General features: G+C 40.4%; 1 protein-coding gene across 1 annotated transcript in view; it reads left to right on the forward strand.

The window, feature by feature from the left end:
* Positions 1-21,246, forward strand: part of LOC122811252 (pyroglutamylated RF-amide peptide receptor-like) — a 921,192-nt gene extending 899,946 nt beyond the window's left edge. Inside the window, exon 7 of the mRNA XM_044082971.1 lies at positions 20,811-21,246. Within this exon, the coding sequence (XP_043938906.1) occupies positions 20,811-21,205 (395 nt within the window). The 3' untranslated portion in view covers positions 21,206-21,246. The remainder of the gene's footprint in view (positions 1-20,810) is intronic.
* Positions 21,247-22,754: the final 1,508 nt, after the last annotated feature.

Raw genomic sequence — 22,754 nt, forward strand, 5'->3', positions numbered from 1 at the left:
CCACAGCTCTGTGTCTTGTGAGCAGGGTAGCTAGACGTCCCTATTTGGGCGGGACTGTCCCGAGATCAGCAGCCTGATCCCGAGTCCCGCCCTGCCGGTTTAAATCCCGGCCAGCCTCCGCTTTGTTTTTTTTTTTGTTTTTTTTTGATTGGCCCGTATACCTGGCATACAGGCCAATCAAAAATCGTTAAACACGGAGCTTCTTGTGTTCTGCATTAAACAGAAGTAGCTCCGTGTTTAACGATTTTTGATTGGCCCGTATGCCGGTATACGGGCTAATCAAAAATTGCTAAACACGGAGCTACTTCTGTTGAATGCGGAACTGCAATGTTATGCATTAAACACGAGAAGCTCCGTGTTTAGCGATTTTAGATTGGCCCGTATGCCGGTATATGGGCCAATCAAACATCACTAAACACGGAGCTACTTGTGTTGAATGCGGAACTGCAATGCATTAAACACTAGAAGCTCCGTGTTTAGTGCAGAGCTACTGTTCTTTAATGTATTTTGTATCACTTTATTGCCTCTTTGTATTTTGTATACCGTGATTTGTTTTCTTTACACTTTGTTTTACTTGTATTCTTCTTTTAACTACATATTAAAGCTTGAAAAGAGACCACGCCTCTGTCTCTTAAGTCCGACAGAAATTATTTCCCACCCTCTCACACGATTATTGTGTTCTTAAACACCACTGTCTTTATAGTTGCCTGCCCCTTATGTTAATTTGACCATATATCTCATTTCCTCTCTGCTTTTACTGGCTGGTGTGAGTAAGCACAAAATTATAATTTTGTGTAATCACCCCCCTTCAACTATTTAAATGTATTGGCCATCCTACTGTATTCTGTAGTACCAGAATACAAAAATGACCACCCCCTTTCAGTTTATCTTGCTGTTTTAAAAATAGTGACTCTCCACTATAACTTAACTTTTAGACAGGTAAAACGTATGTTACCTACTTTCACATCTAACTCCTCTAGTGCACACTGCAGTGTTTAGGATAAACCATTTTTTTCATCTTACCTGTAAGCATCTATTTCAAGGCCACCAGTTATTAGAGAGTCCACATTCTGCCTTTCAGTAGTCATCCTGGGATTAGTGCTTCTGGTGAGAGAAGGAGTGCAGTTACATTATTTCTTGGAGACTGCTATCACCAGAAAGCTTAATAACTGCTTTATAGGTGACAGCTTGGAATATGTTCTTATATTCTGATCCTGGTGAGAGTTGGAGCAGAGTGCATTAATTCCTGACTCCTGGTTGGAGAGTGTGTGTCTGTACTTAACATACCTTATTGGTCTGGTTGCTATATGAGGCATCTTCCAGAGAAAGACTACAAGCCTGCAGACCCTTGCATCATCTGGGACAAGACTGTGGATCACCAAACAGGCTGTGGCTTGCTTCTTTTTTTGGGATTGGTGTTAACATTTTAATTCTGGTGAGCGAAGCAAAGGCGTATCGTATCCAAACAGAGAGAAGCTGTGCTGAGACCAGCATTAGTAGTAGCCAGGCAGTAGCCATTCATGTGACTCACCTCTTTTCATCATCCTTGACAAGCTAATTCTTTATTTTTTAGTAAGTACTGCTTGATTTCTTTCTAACTTCAGAATATCTGCCTAAATACTTCATCCTTAAATTTTCAGGGTCTACGTATTAGTTTCCCCTCAAGTGCTTGGCAGTGCTCTGTACAGCCTCAGACACTTTGTGACATTTTTCCTGTAAAAGGACTATATAAAGAAACAGCTCCAGTACTTAGCAAGAATGACCATCCCTCCTGGCATGTCTGAAGGTCAGTTCCCTGTGCTTTTTCCTATTAACCTGGTGAACTTGGGCATTCTGAGACAGTGTGGCAACTGCCTCATGTACACAGACAACCCTCTTCTCTTACCTCCCAACACTTGTGAGAGGTGCACTTATATATCCAAATTGGAAGCCATGCACTCTCAAGCCAAGACTGGAATAGCTGGTCAAGAGGAGAAGGTTAACACCTGCATCACATAGCCATCCAGAAAACAAACCATTGCACCTCTCGCATAAAAACACAAACCACACACCCACCTTCACGGAGGCTCTCAATAGAAATGTACCCAAACAGCAGAGATCTCCAAGGCAGAAATGCACTCAACCATCACAACACAGCACAAACCACAAGACACATAGCTCACCTACATAGTGTGGCCCTCAACCTAAGCCCCTAAGGCAAAATAGCTTGCCTAATCCACTAATCATAGGTGATTCAATAGTGAGGCACACTGATCTCCCACTTACTAGGTTGAATAAGGAGAAGGTAACAGCTGTCTATCGGATGCCAGAATCTGACACACAACGCACACACTCAAGTCACTCCACAAGTATGACTCTGTCACTGTCCATGTGGGTGTGAATGATTTGAGATGCACCTCCCTGGACTACATGAAGAGAGACATGGAGGAGCTCTTATATTTGACTTCAACAATTGGCTAAGGTTCTGGTATCATTCTAAGGGGGTCCAGTATCTGTCTGCTTGGGATGACATGATTGACAGACCTCGATGTTTTGCCAAAGATGGCCTGCATCTGTCACCCCTGGGTTTCCGGATACTGCCTAAGACTCTTGGCACCCCTATAGTGCCTTTTTTAGGCAATGTTCCAAAGACCAAATTACCACCATAACAGCTATAAATAAATGCAAACTGAGAGTCATGCTGCTCAGTGCTAGAAGTCTAAATCTCAAGATGCACTTGCTCGAAGCACTCCTCAAAGTGGATAACATTGACATTTGTGCTGCAATGGAGACCTGGTTTAAAGCAGCACAAAGCACCCCTGCGCTACCAAGCTATAACTCATTCCACACCTTTTGGCCCCAGAACATGGACCGAAGCTCCAAAGGTGCTGGTGTCTCCATATTCATAAAGGATATGCACACCTCCAGGCTAGTAGCCCAGCATAACACATCTGAGATACTTCAGCTACAACTAACATTGGGTAAGACGGGGATTCAGGTCGTAGCCTGCTATATGTCCCCAACCATGTCTCAAGACTCACTCCATGTTCCTAAGCACCCTGGAAACTATTAGGGTCCAACCCAACACTCTCATACTAGGTGATTTCAACTACAAATGTCAATGTTCTCCACTTTGAGGGTCATACCTGCCTGGGTCACACAATACAAGAGCTCCTCCATGTCTCTTTTCATGTAGTTCAGGGAGGTGCATCTTAGGTCATTCACACCCACATGGACAGTGGCAGAGTTGTACTTGTACTTGTGGAGTGACCTGTGTGTGCGTTGTGTGTCAGATTCTGGCATATGGTAGACATGCCAGGAGGGATGGTCATTCTTACTAAGTACTGGAGCTGTTTCTTTATATAGTCCTTTTACAGGAAAAATGTCACTCAATTGGGAAAACTACTCGTCACCAATACACTGGCCAATGCTTCCTGGAATTCATCAGTTCCAATGCCTTTGACCAGCTCATTCTTACCCCCACTAGAGGAAGCAACATCCTTGACCTGGTTATTACTAACATGGGCAACTGTTGCTCTATACCAATAGTCAATTCCTCCCTGGTTAGATCCGACCACAAACTAATCACCATGGAAATCCACATCTCACCCCCCAGCAAAAGTAACCACCGTTAAAAACTTCTCCAAAGCTGACTTTGGGCTCCTAAAAACAGAGGTGGCTAACTTCACAGCACCCATGTCAATGGAAAATAGATGCATGACTGCCGAATCATACACCAATGCACTGTACGAACACGTACAGAAATGCATGGAATTAGCCATACCTAACCGAACTAAGACGCACTCCTCCAAAAAAAGGAAGACAATCTGGTGGTCCCCTGCCATTAATAAACTCTACAATAGAAAGAAGAAATTGTTGCATAAAAAGGGGAAGTCCCAAGACTGGAAAAACTCCCTTATTAGCCTCAGCAAAAAGTTGAAATCCCTCAAAACATCTAATGCAAGCTATGAAGGCAGAATTGTGGCACACACTAAAAACAACCACAAAGCCTTCTATAGTTAAATCAAGAATCTCCATGGCAATACCCATATTTTCTGAGTTACTGCACAATGGTACCTCCTATACTGAGTCAACAGATATTCCCAACATACTGGCCAACAGATTCAGTGCCAACTTTACCCCTCTCTCCCCCCACAAAGGACCAATCACAATACTGGAGAAATGCCAGGCACCCAGCATTACTGTAGCTCAGGTTAAAGCTGCATTGTCCAAGACCAAGAATACAGCTTCCATGGGACCTGACAATATCCCTGGATGTGTCCTACATGAACTACAAAGTGAACTGGCAACACATCTGTGTGCCCTATTCAGTCACAGCCTCACCTCAGGCTTTGTCCCTACCAAATGGCACACTGCTACAGTCATCCCTCTCCATAAAGGCGGAGCACCTACAGACCCTGGGAATTATTGCCCCATTAGCCTGACGAGTCTGATATTTAAGGCTATGGAGTGCATCATCGTGGACCTAATTAACAAGAATATAAGGAATCTCCAAATTCTAGATCCCACTCAATTTAGTTTTGTGAAAGGTAGATCATGCCTGCTCAACTTGATTGACGACTTTGAGTCGGTCACCGGAGCTGTGGATGAGGGCAAGGAAGTTCATACAGCCTACCTCAATCTGGCCAAGGCCTTTGATACCATTCCTCACTCAGGAATTATTGATAAACTCACAAAACTAGGCATCAACCCGTATATCACTAGGGTTGCAAATTGGCTCACAGAACCCACAGTGTAAAAGTAGCAGACTCCAAGTCAGAATGCCGACCAGTCAAGTGGAGTCCCACAGGGATCGGTCCTGGGTCCTCTTGTTTGGCATCTACTTCTCAGAAGTCCAGGCCAACATGGAAGGACTCTGGCTGACCAAGTTTGCTGACTACTGCAAGATGGTAGCCATTATTAACTCCCCAAGTGATGTAGACATCGTACAGAAAGGACTCACTGAGACCAATGACTGGTGTCAAAACCATGGCCTTAAGCTTAATGCCAAAAAATGCAATGTCATCCCCTTTGGGAAAAACTCAGTTCCCACTAATTACCACATTGATGGGAGCCCACTGAACACTGAAGGTGTTGAGAGATCTGGGGACACAGGTTGACACCAACCTCTCCTTCGACCACCACATTGCCACTGTGGTCAGAAAGGCCTTCTATGTGGCACATCTCATTACCAAGGGTTTTCCATCCAGGAAGAAAGAGGTCATCATCTCTCTCTACTCTTCCCTCATTAGGTCAATCGAGTATAATGCCCCATTTGGCATGTACCTCACTAGACACATGTAACAGCTGGAAAGGCCACAAAAGTACCTCACGAAAAGTATCTCAGGCCTTAAACACATGTCTTTCGTGGGCAGACCCAAAAAACTCCAGCTATTCTCTGTCTCATATTGTCTACTAAGAGGTGGTCTCTGCTTGACTTACAAAGCCATGTCTGACCCAGCTCTGTTAGAAATGCTATATCTCAAGAAATCCCAATCCCTCCACACCACACGCTCCAGAGACCTCAACCTTATTACCACAATCAACAGAACATGCTGGAGAGACAAGTTCATAACCAAGAAGACTGCCCATGCTCTGGAATAGACTTCCCATACATGTCAAGCAGAGCACTTCACTGGCCTCTTCAAGAGAAATCTTGATGAGTGGATAAGAAATGGAAAGTTCGCCCCGGTGATCACTCCAGTGGCTGTACTTGATAGAGGCACTGGGGACTAACGGGCAGCATGATGCCAGGGCACTTCTATGGGCTAGGCTTGTAAAGGCTCCATGGCCATTAGCCTAGTACACACCTATGAACCTAAAATCAGACAGATTTCAAATTACACTGCATGCTAACTTGGCATATTGCACAGAACGTTAACTTGGTATCGTTAATATTGGACATAAGGTATAAGATTGAACTTTCAGAGTTATTGCATATGTCTGTGAATTACTTCAACATTGTAATGCCAGACCTCCATGACTAGTATGGTATGTGTTATTACTGGAGTTCAGAAGTCTGATGGCTTGTGGAAAAAATGTTCTATTAAATCGAATCTGGTGGTTTGGCAATATAAGCTTCAGTATCTAACACGAGAACAGACCATGGGCAGGGGTGAGTGCAGTCTTTGACTATTTTCATGGCTCTGCTGAGGCACTGTACAGAGTGCAAGTCTTGGATAGATGGGAGCATGGACCTGATAAATCTCTCCACCACTTTCACCACCCTCTGGTGAGATTTCCGATCTGAAACTGTGCAGTTTCCATACCACACCGAGAGATTACTAGTCGGGATGCTTTCAATGGTACCCTTGTAGAAGGATGCGAGAACTGAAGGTGGTAGTTTTGCTCTCTTCAACCTTCTTAGAAAGTGTAGACATTGTTATGCCTTCTTGACAATGTGATTTACTGTTTATTGACCAAGACAGGTCTTAAGTGATATGCACCCCCAGGAACTTGGTGCTCTTCACCCTTTCCACTGTTTATCCCTTGATTGTGAGTAGAGAATGAGCCTTGCATCTCTTCCTCCTGAAATTTACTATTATCTCCTTTGTTTTATTCAGATTGAGAGCTAGGTTGTTGTTACACCAGACAATCAGTTGGTTCATCTCCTCTCTGTAGGATTTTTGTCACCATTGCTGGTGAGACCCACCACTGTAGTATCATCCACAAACGTAACGTGGTTTGTGTTGTACTTAGCGATGCAGTCGTGTCAGCATGGTGAACAGCAGGGGACTCAGAACACATCCTTGAGATACTCCAGTGTTCAGTATGATGCTCATCAAGGTGCTGTTGCCTAGCAATGCAGCCATGTCAGCATGTTGAGCAGCAGGGACTTGGGACACATCCCTGAGATACTCCAGTATTCAGTATGATGCTTATCAAGGTGTTGTTGCTTAGCGATGCAGTCATGTGTCAGCATGGTGAACTGCTGGGGACTTGGGACACATCCCTTGAGGTACTCCAGTGTTCAGTGTGATGCTCATCAAGGTGTTGCTGCCTATGCATACCTTTTGTGGTCTGTCAATAAGAAAGTCCAGAATCCATTTGCATACAGGAGTTTTAACACCCAGATAGACCAGTTTCTCAGTCAGATGTTGGGGAATGACCGTGTTGAAGGCCGAGCTGAAGTCAATAAATAACATGCAGACATAGTAGTTTTTGTTCTCCAGGTGTGCCAAGAATAAGTGGTGCCAGTGAGATGGCATCTTCCGTAGAGCAATGAGATCTATAAGCAAATTGGAGTGGGTCCAGTGTTGCAGGAAGACTTGATAAGTAGTCTTTGGGCAATCTCTCAAAGCACTTCATTACAGTGGAGATGAGAGCTACTGGGTGGTAGTCATTCAAGCTTGAGGGTGGAGACTTTTTGGGCAGTGGTATATTGGTTATATTCTTGGTTGTATTCATTAAGATCCATAACCTTTTAACAAGAATCCAACAGTGCGTTTTGTGGAAGTGTTTGTACCAGATATTCATCTGACAAGAGGAATCTTGGCCAGCCTTTATTGGAGCCAGGTTCCTCGTATCTGTGGTTTGGTGCTGTTTGTGGTTGTCACGTTTTTGTATTCTTGAAGCACTTGAACTATGGCTTAATGCAGAGAGATGTTGAATATGTTGGTGAGAACAGTAGTTAATTGGGTCAGCACAGTCCCTGAGCTCCCGCCCCAGAATATTGTCAGGACTAGCTGCCTTTCTTGGGTTTACCCATCGCAGCACCCTTTGACCACTCGCTGGGTGAAGGCAGAGCACTTCATCTTCTTGGTTGGTGGGCAGTTTCATTGTCATTGTATTATTTTCCTTTTCAAACCTGCTGAAGTATGTTGAGCTCATTGAGAAGCACCATGTTATCACATTGAGAAGGCCTGTAGTCTGATAGAGACTGACTGTATACCTTGCTACAGACACTTGGAGTTTCTCAGTTCTGAGAACTGATCCTGATTTTTCTGTCCATAGGCCCCCTTAGCCTCTCCTCAACTACTTAGTTTCACTCTAGCTTCCCTATCGGCATCTTTGTCTTTAGACTTAAAGGCAGCATTGCGTGCCTTCAAGAACTCGTACTCTCCACTTGTGAGCCAGGGTTTCTGTTTGACTCGTGTGATGATGCTCTTGTTGACTGTCACATCATCCACACATTTTGATATATAGGCCATCATGGACTCTTTGTACTCATCCAATTTAATTTTCTGGTCCATAGTAGCTGCCTCCTTGAATGTATTCCAGTCCGTGCTTTCGAAGGAGTCTTGGGAGTGCTGAGACTGCTCCCTCTGACCATACCCTTATTTGTTTCCTGGATGGCTTTCCTTTGATTAACAATGGCTTTTATGCCAGTAGTTGCATAATGGAGAGATGATCTGAGTTACCCAGATGTGGATGAGGTAATGCCTTGTATGCTAGCTTGACAGTGGTGTAGACCTTATCCACAATGTTTTCTCCCCTCGTTGCAAAGACCACATGTTGGAAGTAATGAGGTAAAACTATTTTCAGATTTACTTGATTAAAATCACCTCCTATTGTCAGGAAACTCTGGATTCTGGTTTTGTAGCTCACTGACTGGTAATTCAGTGCCCCGTTGATATTGGCACTGGGAGGGAATATACACCACTGTGATGCTCACACAATTGAACTCCCTTGGCAGATAGAAATGTCTGCAGTTCAGTGATATAAACTAGATATTTTCAGAATGATGCTTAGTAACCAGCTTACAGGTGGGTGCACCAGTTATTGTTGACATAGATACAGACACTGTCTCCCCTTGATTTTCCAGAGTGCCTGGTTTCTGTCTGCTCTAAATAATGTAAGCCCTTCTACATAGACTGCACTATCATTTATATTACTGTTTAACCATGTCTCAGTAAACATAACTACACAGCTGTTTCTCACCTTGCTATGAGTGGTTAACTCCAGTCTTATGTAGTCCATTTTGCTATCCAATGAGCGAACATTGGTCAATAGCAAGGAAGGGAGTACAGGCCTGTATGGATTAGCTTTTAACTTGGCAGAGAGTCCCAGCATGAGATCTGCACTTCCTTGTTCTTTCACATCTTTTTCTTCTTTTCCACTTTCTGTTTGTAGTAGCAGACAGCTTTGCTTGAACAAGGCAATTTGGACCATGTTTGAGTATAACTCCTAGTTCCTGTAGTTCATGGAGTATTGTAGGCCTCATAGGCCCTGCAGACAGCCCATCAATTCTTCTGCACTCTTGAGCTTAGGTGTTGAATTATTCCTGCAAGCTGTCTCTGTCATAACTTAGTTTTCTTCTGTATTTGCCCCAGATTCTGTTCTTTTCAATGATTTTGACATAAGACAAATAATTCACATTTTGCTGCTGAGCTAAAGCAGCCGCTGCTGCACAGGGGGCTGCCGTTTTTTTTTTTTGTGGGGGGAATCCAGGGGAAAAGTAATTTAAGAGGGAGCTGGGAAAAAAAAATAAGTATTATTAACACAAATATGCTGCATTTGTTAATAAGAAAAAAGATGCAATAGATACAAAGGTGCTAACAGAACACAGGAGTGAAAAAAACAATTAGGTAATCTACATAGATAATTAAAGCCTCAGTTTGTGATAATGTAACATCTGAGTAAAGTTCTGGCTGCTAACACTTTCAACCGACTAATGCAGTTGCAAATATATCAGTGGGTGTAAACATAATGTAACATGTAGAGAACTAAGCACATATTAGCCAGCACGATACTGTACTTGTTATAAGTAGATGCACAACATGCACTGCTAAGATTTTAAAACGGATGTAGGAATAGTAATACAAATTATACTATAGATATGTCAAGTGGTATAACACACATTCTAAACAATAGCTGAGGAAAAGTACACAATAATGTCTGGGCAAGTTCTTTTAAAAATGCACTAATAAAGTGAGCAGCAAAGAAGTAATATTCCAACAATACCATCTTGTTATACACTGATTTTTATAGATCATTTGATAAGCATGAAGCATTTTTGTTTTGTTGTCTAAATGATCCAATACCTTTTGGTGCCAGTCAATCACCCTAAAACTTTGTCAGAACAAGAACAGGAAATCGGTTTATAGCTTAGACTTTGTTCCTAGATGTTGGGGCTATTTTCAGCATTAATTTTAGACCTCTAAAATATTCCTTACTGAGTTTTGTTTGCATTTGTCCATGTTTTATTGTCGATCCTTTATCAATTCACAAATATTTATACACTCCTTCCTGCTCAAGTTACTTTATCACATTCCTGTCCCAGACTGACATTTTCTTGATGCTGCAGTTTTCCTGCTTTAAATGTTGCGTTTGCACATTTATCAAGACCAAATGAGTTTCTTATATTATCTGAGAAAGTTTTAATCACTTGCAGTTGTGCTTTCAGTTCCTCATCTAATTGGGGTTGCCACCTTTTCTAATGCCAAAAGTGGGACATTTTTTGCAAAAATGTGAGATTTTGCATGACAAAACATACCCATGGTCAGAGCAAAGGACAAAATTTCACTTTTTTGCTAAAATAAAAGCTTATTCTTGAAACATTTGAGTTACTTATACTATTTCATATACTATCCAAGTGTTTCAGATACCTAATCACTGTTTTATGCAACTATTAAAGAAAACCTAAGAAATATTTTTTGTTCTAAAATCTCAGAACATTTGCTATATTTTTGTGTTTTTCACAAGATACAACTGCCCAAAGCGGGACAGGTGGTAACTCTACATCTGATGAGCTATACAGTTTTAAGTCACATAAAAAGAAGCTATGAAGTCTTTACACTTGGTTGTTTTCTGGGAGCCAAATTGTAACCATGACCTAATCTGTTAAGTAGGCAGCTTAATAGGTTAAGGGCAACACAAAATAGAAAAGGTGACAACAGTCACCCTGGAATATACCCCTTTGATTTTCTATCCCTGGGGGAAGTAGTGAATATAGTAACAGAGATAAAACAACTAGAATTGAGATCTTTAGAAAGGGTAGGAGCAAACTACATAGGAAAAATGGGAATTGTGGGAACAATACATACAAGGGAGGAATGAGGTTTAAAAAGCACCAGGACTTAAATGAGCTGTGTAATGTTTGAGTGAGAAAGATTTGGGTAGATTATAAGGGATGTATAATGTTTGCAACTGGGAGTGTCAGCGTAATTTGTGATGCATATATATGTGCTTGGTTTACCCCCGATTAACTTTTACTCCCTCAACTGTGTGCCTAATCAAGACTTCCTGTCTCTAAGTGACTATATCCTAGTTATTTGGTTAATAACCTAATTACTTTGTATTAACTGGTGTGACCAAGTTATTGTTATGATCCTTTTAATGAATGTAATTCTGTTTGGAAATTGTAAAAACCTGATTTATATGCATCTATTAAATAGTATTTTGTAGTATGTATGTTGTAAGAATTTTGGAGCTTTTCTCCCTGGGCCTTCGCTGAAAATAGACATGTATCCAGTTGGATTTTTCCGATCAACAAATGTAAAATAAAATTAAATAAAATAAATGTAAAATGCTTGTAACTAGGATTGTGTTGGTGTGGTTTGTTTTCATTTATTTAAATGTATGATCGCCTGTGTAGTATAAGTGATTTAATAAAGATGTTTCTTGTTTAAAAAGAAAAAGGCAGGAATTGAATAATTTATGTAATATTGCTTAGGTTATGTGATATATAGCAATATATGTGAAGTATAATGTTAATTATGGTAATACAGTTTGAATACTTTCATATAAATGTAAATTTGCTTATCTCATAAGTGATAATTCAATAAAGGTGTTTGAAAAAAAAAATATGTCCTTTATCATGGCTTAGCTTTAAAGTGGTTTGCAACTGTTGCATGGTCACTCTAATGTAATTGATCAAGGCGTTCGAAAGACATGTGTGAATGGGCGTGCCTTTGTTGAAGGTTGGGCATTGGGCTGGCACCTCGGCACCATAAAAATCAGCTGCCAGTCATTAGCGGACTGGAGTTCCGCTGTGGCGACCCCTAACCGGGAAAAGCCGAAAGAAAAACAAACAGGCTGTATCCTATACATCTGTATGCTCCTTTATCCATGAATGTGGGCTGATGTCAGATGCTTTTTTGTAATCTATCCATGCCATACTTAGGTTCTTCCCCTGTTTACAATTCTCCATTATGAGACTAAAAACAAATGATCCTTTGCTCCATATAACTTGGCTAACACAGTGCATGTCAGAAATAACCCCATAATAAGTGCCGGGAGCTGCAGGAACTTCCATGCTATGTTTTCATCCTGAAGTTTCCTATAGCCACTCCACAGTCCCATAGAAGCAGTGTGTGCCAGAAATAACCCCATAATAAGTGCCAAGAGCTGCAGGAATTTGCATCCTACATTTCCATCCTGAAGTGTGTGTTGTCCCAGTAATTAACACCATTGACTAAAATCACTAAGACTTATCTGAAGTGGTATGCACACTCCTAGGACACCTCGAGTATGTAACTATCAATCCCTAGTTAAATGCTCCCTTCCCTTAAGATGTTCACTTCTGACTCTGTTTTTGTGCTTCCCTGTGAAATTGTAGAAATATTTATTTCTCATTCTGTAAGGATTTCAGATTATTCCCTCTAACTAGAGTTACTAACTAATAACCTGTACTGAGCTAGATGATGTGCTGAACAACTTTCATTCCCGGTGCAAACTCTTGAAATAAATTACTTGCCTATACGTAAAAACTACTGCCAATCATTAGCAGACTGGAATTCTGCTGTGATGACCCCTAACCGGGAAAAGCCGAAAGAGACAACAACTTGCCTATTTGGTTCATGCTGATTGTTTTCTTGAGACGTGGACATCAGTCTCGTGGTTCAGCAAGCTCCCTGTATTTTGTAATATCTATGCACCATTGCCCCATTGAACTGTCAACCTTACCATAACTCCTCCCCATCCCTGGCCTAATCCGAGGCTACTTAATCCCTTGTCTGAAATGGTGCCACTCCTTTAAACAGCTAGTAGGAAGGTAGATCCCCTCTGTGTACTCCAGTAATGTGCTTGCTACCCCAGTCTGTAAGTATTATATTAAGCTGAATTCTTCCATTACTGTCTGCTGTGATATTCACTGTGCAATAACCGAGGCATAAAATTTAGCCAATTTCTTGACTCAGAACTACCTATTTGATAGCTGCATGTTATGTTATCTTGAGTGTATAGTGAGTTATATGGTGGAATCTGTGCCTTTAAGCTATATTATGTATGGACTACACAAGTACTAATGATTTGTGGGTATAACTGCCAGTAAATGGTAGATGTCTACAGAAATGGCAAATGAGTGCAGTAAACTTCTGCTTGATACTATATTCACAGCAATTGAGTTGAATTTAGCTTTCAAGGTCTTCCAAGTGGCTTAACTTTAGATTTTAGATTTTGAGACTTAAATTCCAGCTGAAAGACACCTTAAATATCATACAGCCTAAATATACGCAGTCTATATAATATTTTCCAGTGGTATAGCTAAGCACTCTAATTGCTTGTATTAACAAATTATAGGATCTGTTTGGAGTGTTATAATAGCATTACACTGAGTGTGATGAGGTTATTATGGCTGTTGTGTTCTTTAACTGCTTGTATTTACCATCTGTAGGATTCTTTAACTGATTACAGCATCTATAATACTGAGTTATAACACACTGGGTTAAACTGTATTACTATCTGTTGCCTGTCTGCCCTTCTTATCCCGCCTTCAATTAATACCACGTACGCTTATTTTTTTTCTTCTTTTCAGTCCCTCTAGCCACTCTGCAGTCCCATAGAAGCAGTGCATGCCAGAAATAACTCCATAATAAGTGTTGAGAGCTGCAGGAACTTGCATCCTATGTTTTTATCCTGAAGTGTATGCTCACCCAGTAATTAAGACCACTGACTAAAATCACTGTAAGACTTATCCAAAGTGGCATGCACACTACTCGGACACCTCGCGTGTATAACTATCAACCCCTAGTTAAATGCTGTCTTCCTTAAGATGCTCACTTCTGACCCTCGTATGCTATTGGGCTTCCCTGTGAAATTGTAGAAATATGTATTTCTCATTCTGTAAGGATTTCTGATTATTCCCTCTAACTAGCATCTCTAGCTATTAACCTGCACTGAGCTAGAAGGTGTGCTGAACAGCATTAATTCCTGGTGCAAACTATTGAAATAAATTACCTACTTCCATTTTTGGTGCATGCTAACTGATTGTTTTCTTGAGACAAGGACATCCATCTGCCTTGTGGTTAAGCCTGCTCCATTCACCATCACTATGCTCAGGCTCACTCCACTCCCCTACGCTAATCCCATTCCCACCCAACCCCTCTTTCCTTAAATTTATACTCTTTAAACCACACCCACCACTTTACATGGTCCATGGTCTCAATTAAGTATTACTAACTCCCTTGCCCAATCCTCATCTCATTTTCCATATCCTTCTCAAACCACTGCCTAAACTATCTAGCTTTAAATTAACTGATTAACAAAAAACTAGCTATAGATTATTCACCACAACTTAGAGTACTCAAACACTTATTCTTAGTAGTTAGCTATAGTCACCTTAAATCCTACAACTGTAATCTCACTTCTCTAGCCTAAACAACAAAGCTACAACATGCTCCTCTTACATTCTCAACTGTTACTTTACTTACACATATTACCTCCTATCACCACACTAAGCCAATATCAGCTCCTCACCATATCGCAACTACTGGACATACTACAAAACCTACTTCACTCAAACACTGCATGCACCCAGCTCTATTTCACATGCAACCTGTCACCACATTGTATGAAAAATCCAGCCATGCTAACACCGAAATAAACCATCTTTACTATACGATACGTACTTCAACAAAATCATAAAACTACATATACATGTTGCATACAGACTGTCACTCAGTGGAGACATACACCCAGATCCTGGATCTCCAAATCCTCCTTTCAACCTTCTGAAGACAAATACACCTCACAATCTACTTTACCTCTCCAGAAATGCTACTGATCTGCTAATACTAAACATTAATATTCGAAGTATATCAAGTCCTTGACTTCCATGCTAATCTTTCCCTCTACTCAACAGATGTAGATGTTTCTAACTGAAACATGGCTAAAACCTGGCATTTCCAAGAATGAAATTACTGCTCCTGGCTATAATTTACTACGCAAAGACTGAATAAACAAAAAGGGAGTAGGTATTGAAATATTATTTAAAGACCAACTTAATGTTGCAACATTAGACATACCAACTTCAGCCCTAGGTACCGCCAAAATTTTACTCTCTAGCCTAAAAATTAACCGTATAAAAACTAGCTATATAACTGGATGCTACTTCCCACCTGGTAATATATCCACCCTTGAGAACTTGCTCCACTGGGGCATTAGAGACACTCCCTCAAGAAACCATTATTCTAGGAGACTTCAACATTGACTGGACACCATGTAATTCAACTATACCCAATATATCCATATCAACCTCCATGGATTCACTCAGCTAATCCAGTCTCCTACTAGAACTGACAAATCAACAAACCGTCTATCCAGGACTGGATACTGTCAAACAAACCATCCCAAATATATCAGTCTGGCTTGCCTACCTGACAACCTGAGTGACCACTTGCCTACCTATATAATTAGACACCATCAAACTCTAGAAAAAACTACCAACAAATATGTAACAAAAAGAATTTCATCCCATCTAACTTCATCTCAGCACTAAAAGCCTGTAATTGGAATCCCATCAAGCAACTCAATCTTAATGAAGCTGTTAGGTACTTCAACTCCACATTCTTGAACATACTAAACTCCCATGCTCCACCTAGAACCATTAGAACATACTAAACTCCCATGCTCCACCTGGAACCATTAGAACATACTAAACTCCCATGCTCCACCTGGAACCATTAGAACATACTAAACTCCCATGCTCCACCTCCAGACATTAGAAAACTAAAACCTCCATGCTCACAGAGAACCATTAGAACATACTAAACTCCCATGCTCCACCTGGAACCATTAGAATTAAGTCTAACTATGTACCCTAGTTAATAAAGAAACCAGATATCTCCTTCAGGCAAAAGATAAAGCTTGGTCCAACTTGCACAAAGCAAAAACAATAAACTCAAAACAAACATACCTGGAACTCAGAAACAAAACAAAAAAAAAAGATCACAACAGACCAAATAAACTTCTATCATAACATACAAATGAAACATCAGCATAATTCTCAAAGACCGCTGACCTCAATAAAACACAAACACCTTACTAATGAAAACAGATTTACTTTTCAAAATGTCTCTGTAAACTTGATTAAAAAATTAATCAAAGCTGAAACCAACCACACAGGCTGCAGATGAACTCCAACCCAATTAACAAATTGCCACCCCATAACAGCTGTATCAAAAATGAAAGGTGTATTATTTCCATACAAATTATGGAACACCTGAGCACACACACTGCTCACTCACTAACGCCGACGGAATCAGGCCTTACCACAGCACACAACCTGATGTACAATACATTTCAGCCTAGAACTTTTTCCTTTCCAAGGTCTCTTCTCTGTAACCATAAATATAAAACCTCTGTGAAAACTAAATCTTAGCCAATCTACTATTATATGGTTTCAAAGTTACCCAACAGGAAGACAGCAGACCGTTAAATGGCACCAGAAGCATTAATAACATTAATAATTAATTAATAACATTAGTGGTTCCCATGGCTCCATTCTCGAACAACCTTCATAGCATACCAATCCTGACCTCTCATTAAATATTAAATCCAATAACAAAACTATCATATCTCCTGCTACCCACACAAAGCTTCTTGGGGTTGTGATGGACTGTAACGTGAAATTCAATATCCATCTCTCTCACCATAAAGTCCATAAAAAACTATGTACTCTGTATAGAAATAAACTGCTGCTATCTTTAGTTTATTTGCAGGAGTGTACGATAGATCCTGGATTATTTTGATACTGTGTAATGCTTTTATTATGTCTATCTTTCTTCGTATTCTTGCTTATCTGTTCCCTCTTCGATACTCTTAACAGTGACACCGTTTGCATTAGTTACTTTATAGTTTTCTCTATTTGATGCCTCCATGATGGCACTTGATTTCTTTCCTTCCTTTCCCTTATTGTTCTGTGTTTTTTGTGGTAAGACTATCTGTTATTAATTTAGCTGCACACTAATATATCCTATTTACTTCTGTTATTTCAATTAATTTCTGTTAATAGTCTTGATTACTGTGTTTTATCAGACTTCTAACATTTTGGGTCTTATTGACTTTCTATTTTTTTCATCAATCTTATGTCAATACATCTCAATTAAATTCAGCAACTCTTCCAAGAGTTCATTTTCTTCTAAACTGAGGACACATTCTTTGATCCTTTTTTTTTTGCTGTGGGCATTCTAAAGAAAGTTCCAGAACATCTTCCAGTGACATTCTCTTCAGATGCATCCTGCATCAACTCCTTGGCCTATCATCAACAGCATTGGCTGCATCAGACTTACCATTGTTTCCTGCTCCTTCCATTGCTGTGCAACTCCCACTGAATTGTTGTACTGGTTTCTACTGAAGGCCCCAAGTGTCTTCATGTGGCAAGTGATGAGATGCTTCTTATTCCATGTGTTTCTCCTTAATTTGGGGACCTGTTGTTCCACCATGTTGTGATGTTAACAGAGTTGGATTTTCAACACTAAATCCTTCTTTTTGTAGGTAATCCACAAATTCAGTTTCTATTTCTTTAACTTCTCCATTACTAATCCTCTTTTCCACTTCCCCTTTGTTTTCTTATGTTTTGTATTGTGAAACTGCCCATATCCAGATGCCTTTGCCTGTTTTCCTCTTCAAATACCTTTGGTGCTGTTTCTCTGTATTGATTCATTTTGCTTTCGCCTTTGCATAAATATTGTACCATATTACGTATCTTTTTTTCTTTCCTATCTCCATATTTCTTAGGAAAATGACTCCCACTCCACCTGCTTCTCATTGCTTTGGGGACTAATGGTTCTATCATGCTGTGACATAATTTGTTTTAGACTTTCTACACAATCCTTCACGTCACAGGTTTTCCATAACTTCAGCTTCTATTTGTTCAACTTCTACTTTACTAATCTTCTATTTTACATTCCCCTTTGTGACCTTATATTTTGTATTAAGAAATTTCCATATTTGGGTGTCTTTGCCTGCATTTCTCTCCAAATATCTGTGGAGATGCTTTTTCTGTGCTGATTAGATTGGCTTTCTCCTTGCATGACTATTGCACCATATCAGATGTCTCTTTCTTTCCCATGTCCATGTTTCTTTTTTTACATTTTGGTCTGTATATTTTTGTACTTCCTATGTTGCTTTTTCCAAGCAGCCCAAAGTTTCTTTGTCTATATAACGTTTTCCATGGATCTGTTGTATTAATGAACACAAATCTGTATTTGAAGCTTTGGACAGTTTTTCTTGTGCAAGTATTTTTCTTTACTCTAATTTCTCTCAATCTTTTTGAATAACTTCTATCTGGAAATTTTGGGCTTCTTGCATAATACTAACAATACATAATTTTTTCCATATCCTCAGTAGTCAACATTGTCATCTTCATGGCTCTTTTTTGGCCTGTCAGATTTTTTTTTGTGGACCAATATTTCTTTCTACAATGGGCCCTGAACCTGGCCTAACCCCGTTGTAGTAATGTTTGTGTCTTGAGGGATTATACACCATCATTTTTTTCGAGTCCTGGAATCAGTATGCATACCAGGATTTGGCACTTTTTTATCCTAGGACTTTTGTGCACCCAGCTGTCTCTTTTTATTTTTTAACCTACCTCTGTCCATGATATATGCAACATAAAATACAGTCTATATATCAGCATTGTCTTGGTGAGATTTTGTGAAAACAAGGTCCACCAGGAAAATGTCTTCAAGAGTTGAGGATGAATTCAGTTCCAGCAATACTATTCTCCCTCTCTTTCTGATTTTATCACCTGTCCATTCAGACCCCACACCTGGCAGTACAGCACTGAGGCTGTGGTCACAGATCCCACAACTGACAGTACAGCACTGAGGCTGTGGTGACCACAGATCCCACACCTGACAGTACAGCACTTGGGCTGTAATCACAGATCCCGCATCTCACAGTACAATATCAGGATTGTGACCACAGATCCCATTCATGATAATACAACATCAGGGCTGAGACCACAAATGCCACACCTCACAGTACAGTGCTGAGGTGAGACCACAGATCCCACACCTGACAGTATAGCACTGTAGCTGCGCTCACAGATCCTACACCTCACAATACAATATCAAGGCTTTGACCACAGCTCTTACCCCTTGCAGTATTGCACTGGTGCTGAGAATGAGTGTCACACACCATAGTGAAGAGAATATACATCAGAATCACAAATCCTAAGAGCATAGGAAATGCAAGGCAACTGAATTTTGCATCCATTTACAACTTGCCAGAACCCACCCTCAAACTGAACATCCTCTCTGGAGGAGGGCCAGGCCAGTAAAGCCAGGACTGAATTTTTCTATACCCATCTAACTGTGCAGTTCCTGATTGAAGGAAGATAATGCATCTCACACTGCTTAATTTGCAGTGGGAGTCTATTCCAGAGGTGGGGGAGGAGGAGGTTTGTAATGAACCTCTCTCTCCACTTTTTTTGCATTTATTTGCCAGTGAATATTTTAGATGCCTCAATCTGGTATTAGAGGAACTATTCAATTTGTGGAGATCCACCAACTGACATTATAGTAATGGTAGCTTGTGATCACAAATCCTTACCCAGCTGCTCAATATACGACTGCAGATCCTTCATCTGAGTGTGTAACATATGGGCTATGACTGAAGACCCTGCAGTGTTGCAACTACAGACGTCACAAGTATGGTTTTCAAGATTTGACAACCAATCCCATGTCTGAGTGTAGAGAATGGACATGATCAGAGTCCCCACACCTGACAGGTCAGTGAGTGAACAATGTGATCACAGTCCCCACACCTGACAGGTCAGTGAGTGAACAATGTGATCACAGTCCCCACACCTGACAGGTCAGTGAGTGAACAATGTGATCGCAGTTGCCACACTTGACAGGTCAGTAAGTGAACAGTATGATTACAGTCCCCACACCTGACAGGTCAGTAAGTGAACAATGTGATCTCAGTTCCCACAACTGACAGTTCAGTAAGTGAACAATATGATCCGATTCCCCACAACTGACAGTTCAGTATGGGGACCGCGTGACTTCAGATCCCACATGGCTCACTGTGGGGACATTTTGACCAAAGATCTTACACCTGAGTGCACATTTTAAGTACTGTCTACAGATCTCACATGTAGCACTATGGTATTAAATCTTTACAAATATCACACTTGAATGTAGAGCACAGACAATCTAATCTCAGGTCCCACACCTGACAGCAGGGCATAAGGGTTGTAACTAAAAGTTACATACCTGACAGTACAGTATACTGTTTGTGACTAAAAATCACATACGTGACACTACAACATGAGGGCTTAAATTACAGATCCCACACCTCACAGTACAACAAAGCTGTTGAGACCAGAGATTCTTACAGCAGACACTTTCGCGTGGATAAAGTATACAGATTCCATACCTCACAATACAGAGGACACATTTTGACCATAGCTCCCACATCTGCTGTCCTATGCTGTTCTTTAGCAGTCAAAGAATCCGTTAGACCTGCTCATTTGTGGTCCCATTCACTGGTTTCCCTTCTGGATACATTTCATAAGCAAGTAAGGAAGTTGTAATGAACAGCACATTGACAAGACTGTCTCATATCAGGTCCTTACTCAATGCGGCTTGGTTTTAAGTGAAGTGATTAGGACTGCAAAAGTGTTATTGCAAATGTAATAAAAATATTTCTTCTCTTTACAGGTGGGCTCCAGTTGCCTGAAGAAAATGAAAGCATCATCTTTGCAACAGTGCAGCTTTTAGGCTTCAGTAATTCTATCTGCAATCCTATCATATATGTGGCACTGAATGAAAACTATAAGAAAGGTTTGCACACCACTCTGTATTGGAGGGGACACAGAAGTCGAAGAAAGGTTGGAATATCTGCTGTTGAGACACGAAATATGGGACAAGGAACGGACCAGAGCCTGCTAGCTGCAAGACAGTCCTCCAATGCAGAACCATTCTTGGCTTGGGACTCCGACCCTATACAGAGCCGGGTGTTTCCACCTGTCAATCTCTTTCGAACAGCTCCAAAACAGAACATTCCTCTTCTGCTAACAGTGACTGACCCTGTTGTGTCCCAAGCACTAGAATGAAATGTGATCAGATTCCCTTTTTTTCTTATACATGTGGTGATTTCCAGAGCCCAAACGAGTTTCAATGACACCTCTTTGCAATTAACTGAGCCACAATGCTGCAGTCTGCAGCCTATAGAAAACACAGAGCAAGCAGCATCTCAATAGGTGCAGCAGATGTGTATACAGAGTGCTGCTCTAATGCAACTTTTCCTGTCCAGGGCACTTGGCACACCACATCACTGAGTGTACTTTTATATCATGCCTTGAAGTAATATGAAGTTGACTCTAATAACCTGGCCTGCCTCCTTTAATTAGTCAGCATGGAAGTTGCAGCTCACTGCTGGTCATTAAATCCTCTGGTGCTTTGTTACATGGCTAACTCTAATACTGTTGGCTTAACATAGCACTGTAACAAAGTATGTCACAGTGCAACAGAAACCTAGGCCACCCTTCCAGAAAGTTGTATATCTGGAAGGATCTGTGGTACAATATGCTGACAATCCCACAAGTAGGCCTTTTTTAACACCTTCATGTGAATTATCACTTGTGACAGGCACATTTGCATTTATATAAAAGTAATCAAACTGTATTAAGTTCATGTTTACAAACATTATACCTCACATATATTGCTATTTATCATACAACCTAAGCACCATTACATAAATTGTTCAATTCCTGCCTTTTATAAACAAGAAACATCTTTATTAAAGCATCACTTATGACATAGGCAATCATACAGTTATATAAATGAAAACAAACCACACCGACACAATCCTAGTTGCAAACATTTTACATCACAAACCATACTGACACACACTATGCAGTGCTTATAATCTATTCAATCATTCAGTCATACATTACATAGCTCCTTTAAGTTCTGCCTTCTTTTAAACCTCATTCTTCCCTGTATGTATCATTACCACAATTCCCATTTTTCCTATGTAGTTTCCTCTTACCCTTTTCTAAAGATCTCAGTTCCAGTTGTTTTATCTCTGTTACTATATTCACTACTTCTAGCATAATTGGTTTAAATTTTGTTTTCCATTTTCTAGTAATTGCTTTTTTGGCAGCCACCATAATTAGAGCAAGGCCTTACCATGTCTACGCAGTTCCGATTCTGTATCATAGCTTAGAAAAATCATCTCCCTCATCACACTAATCTGCTTCATCATTATTTCCAACAGTGCGTCCTGCAGGGAATCCTTAGTCTTCCAACCCACTACATTCCCAAAACATGTTCCCAATTGGCTCTTTCTTCCCTGTCACACCTCTAGCATTTGCTGTCTACCTGAGGAAAAATTATCTGGAGTCTACTTTGGTATAAAAATATCTATGTAAACATTTCCAGACAAACATCCTAAATCTTCTAGATTTTGTTGCATATTTGGGAGACATACATATATCCTCCCATTGCGTCATTGTGAATTGCTTATCCATTTTCTGTTCCCAGTCCTTTCTAACCCCTTCTGATGGATTCTTACAGTTATCATGCAATATTTTACATGCTGTCCTAATTATTCCTTTTTTAATGGCAGCATCTGTTCTAGATTCTACTAAAAACTCTACC

The sequence above is a fragment of the Protopterus annectens genome, chromosome 9.part0 (assembly GCF_019279795.1).
Source record: "Protopterus annectens isolate FY-2018-M chromosome 9.part0, PAN1.0, whole genome shotgun sequence".
Lineage (NCBI taxonomy): Eukaryota > Metazoa > Chordata > Ceratodontiformes > Protopteridae > Protopterus > Protopterus annectens.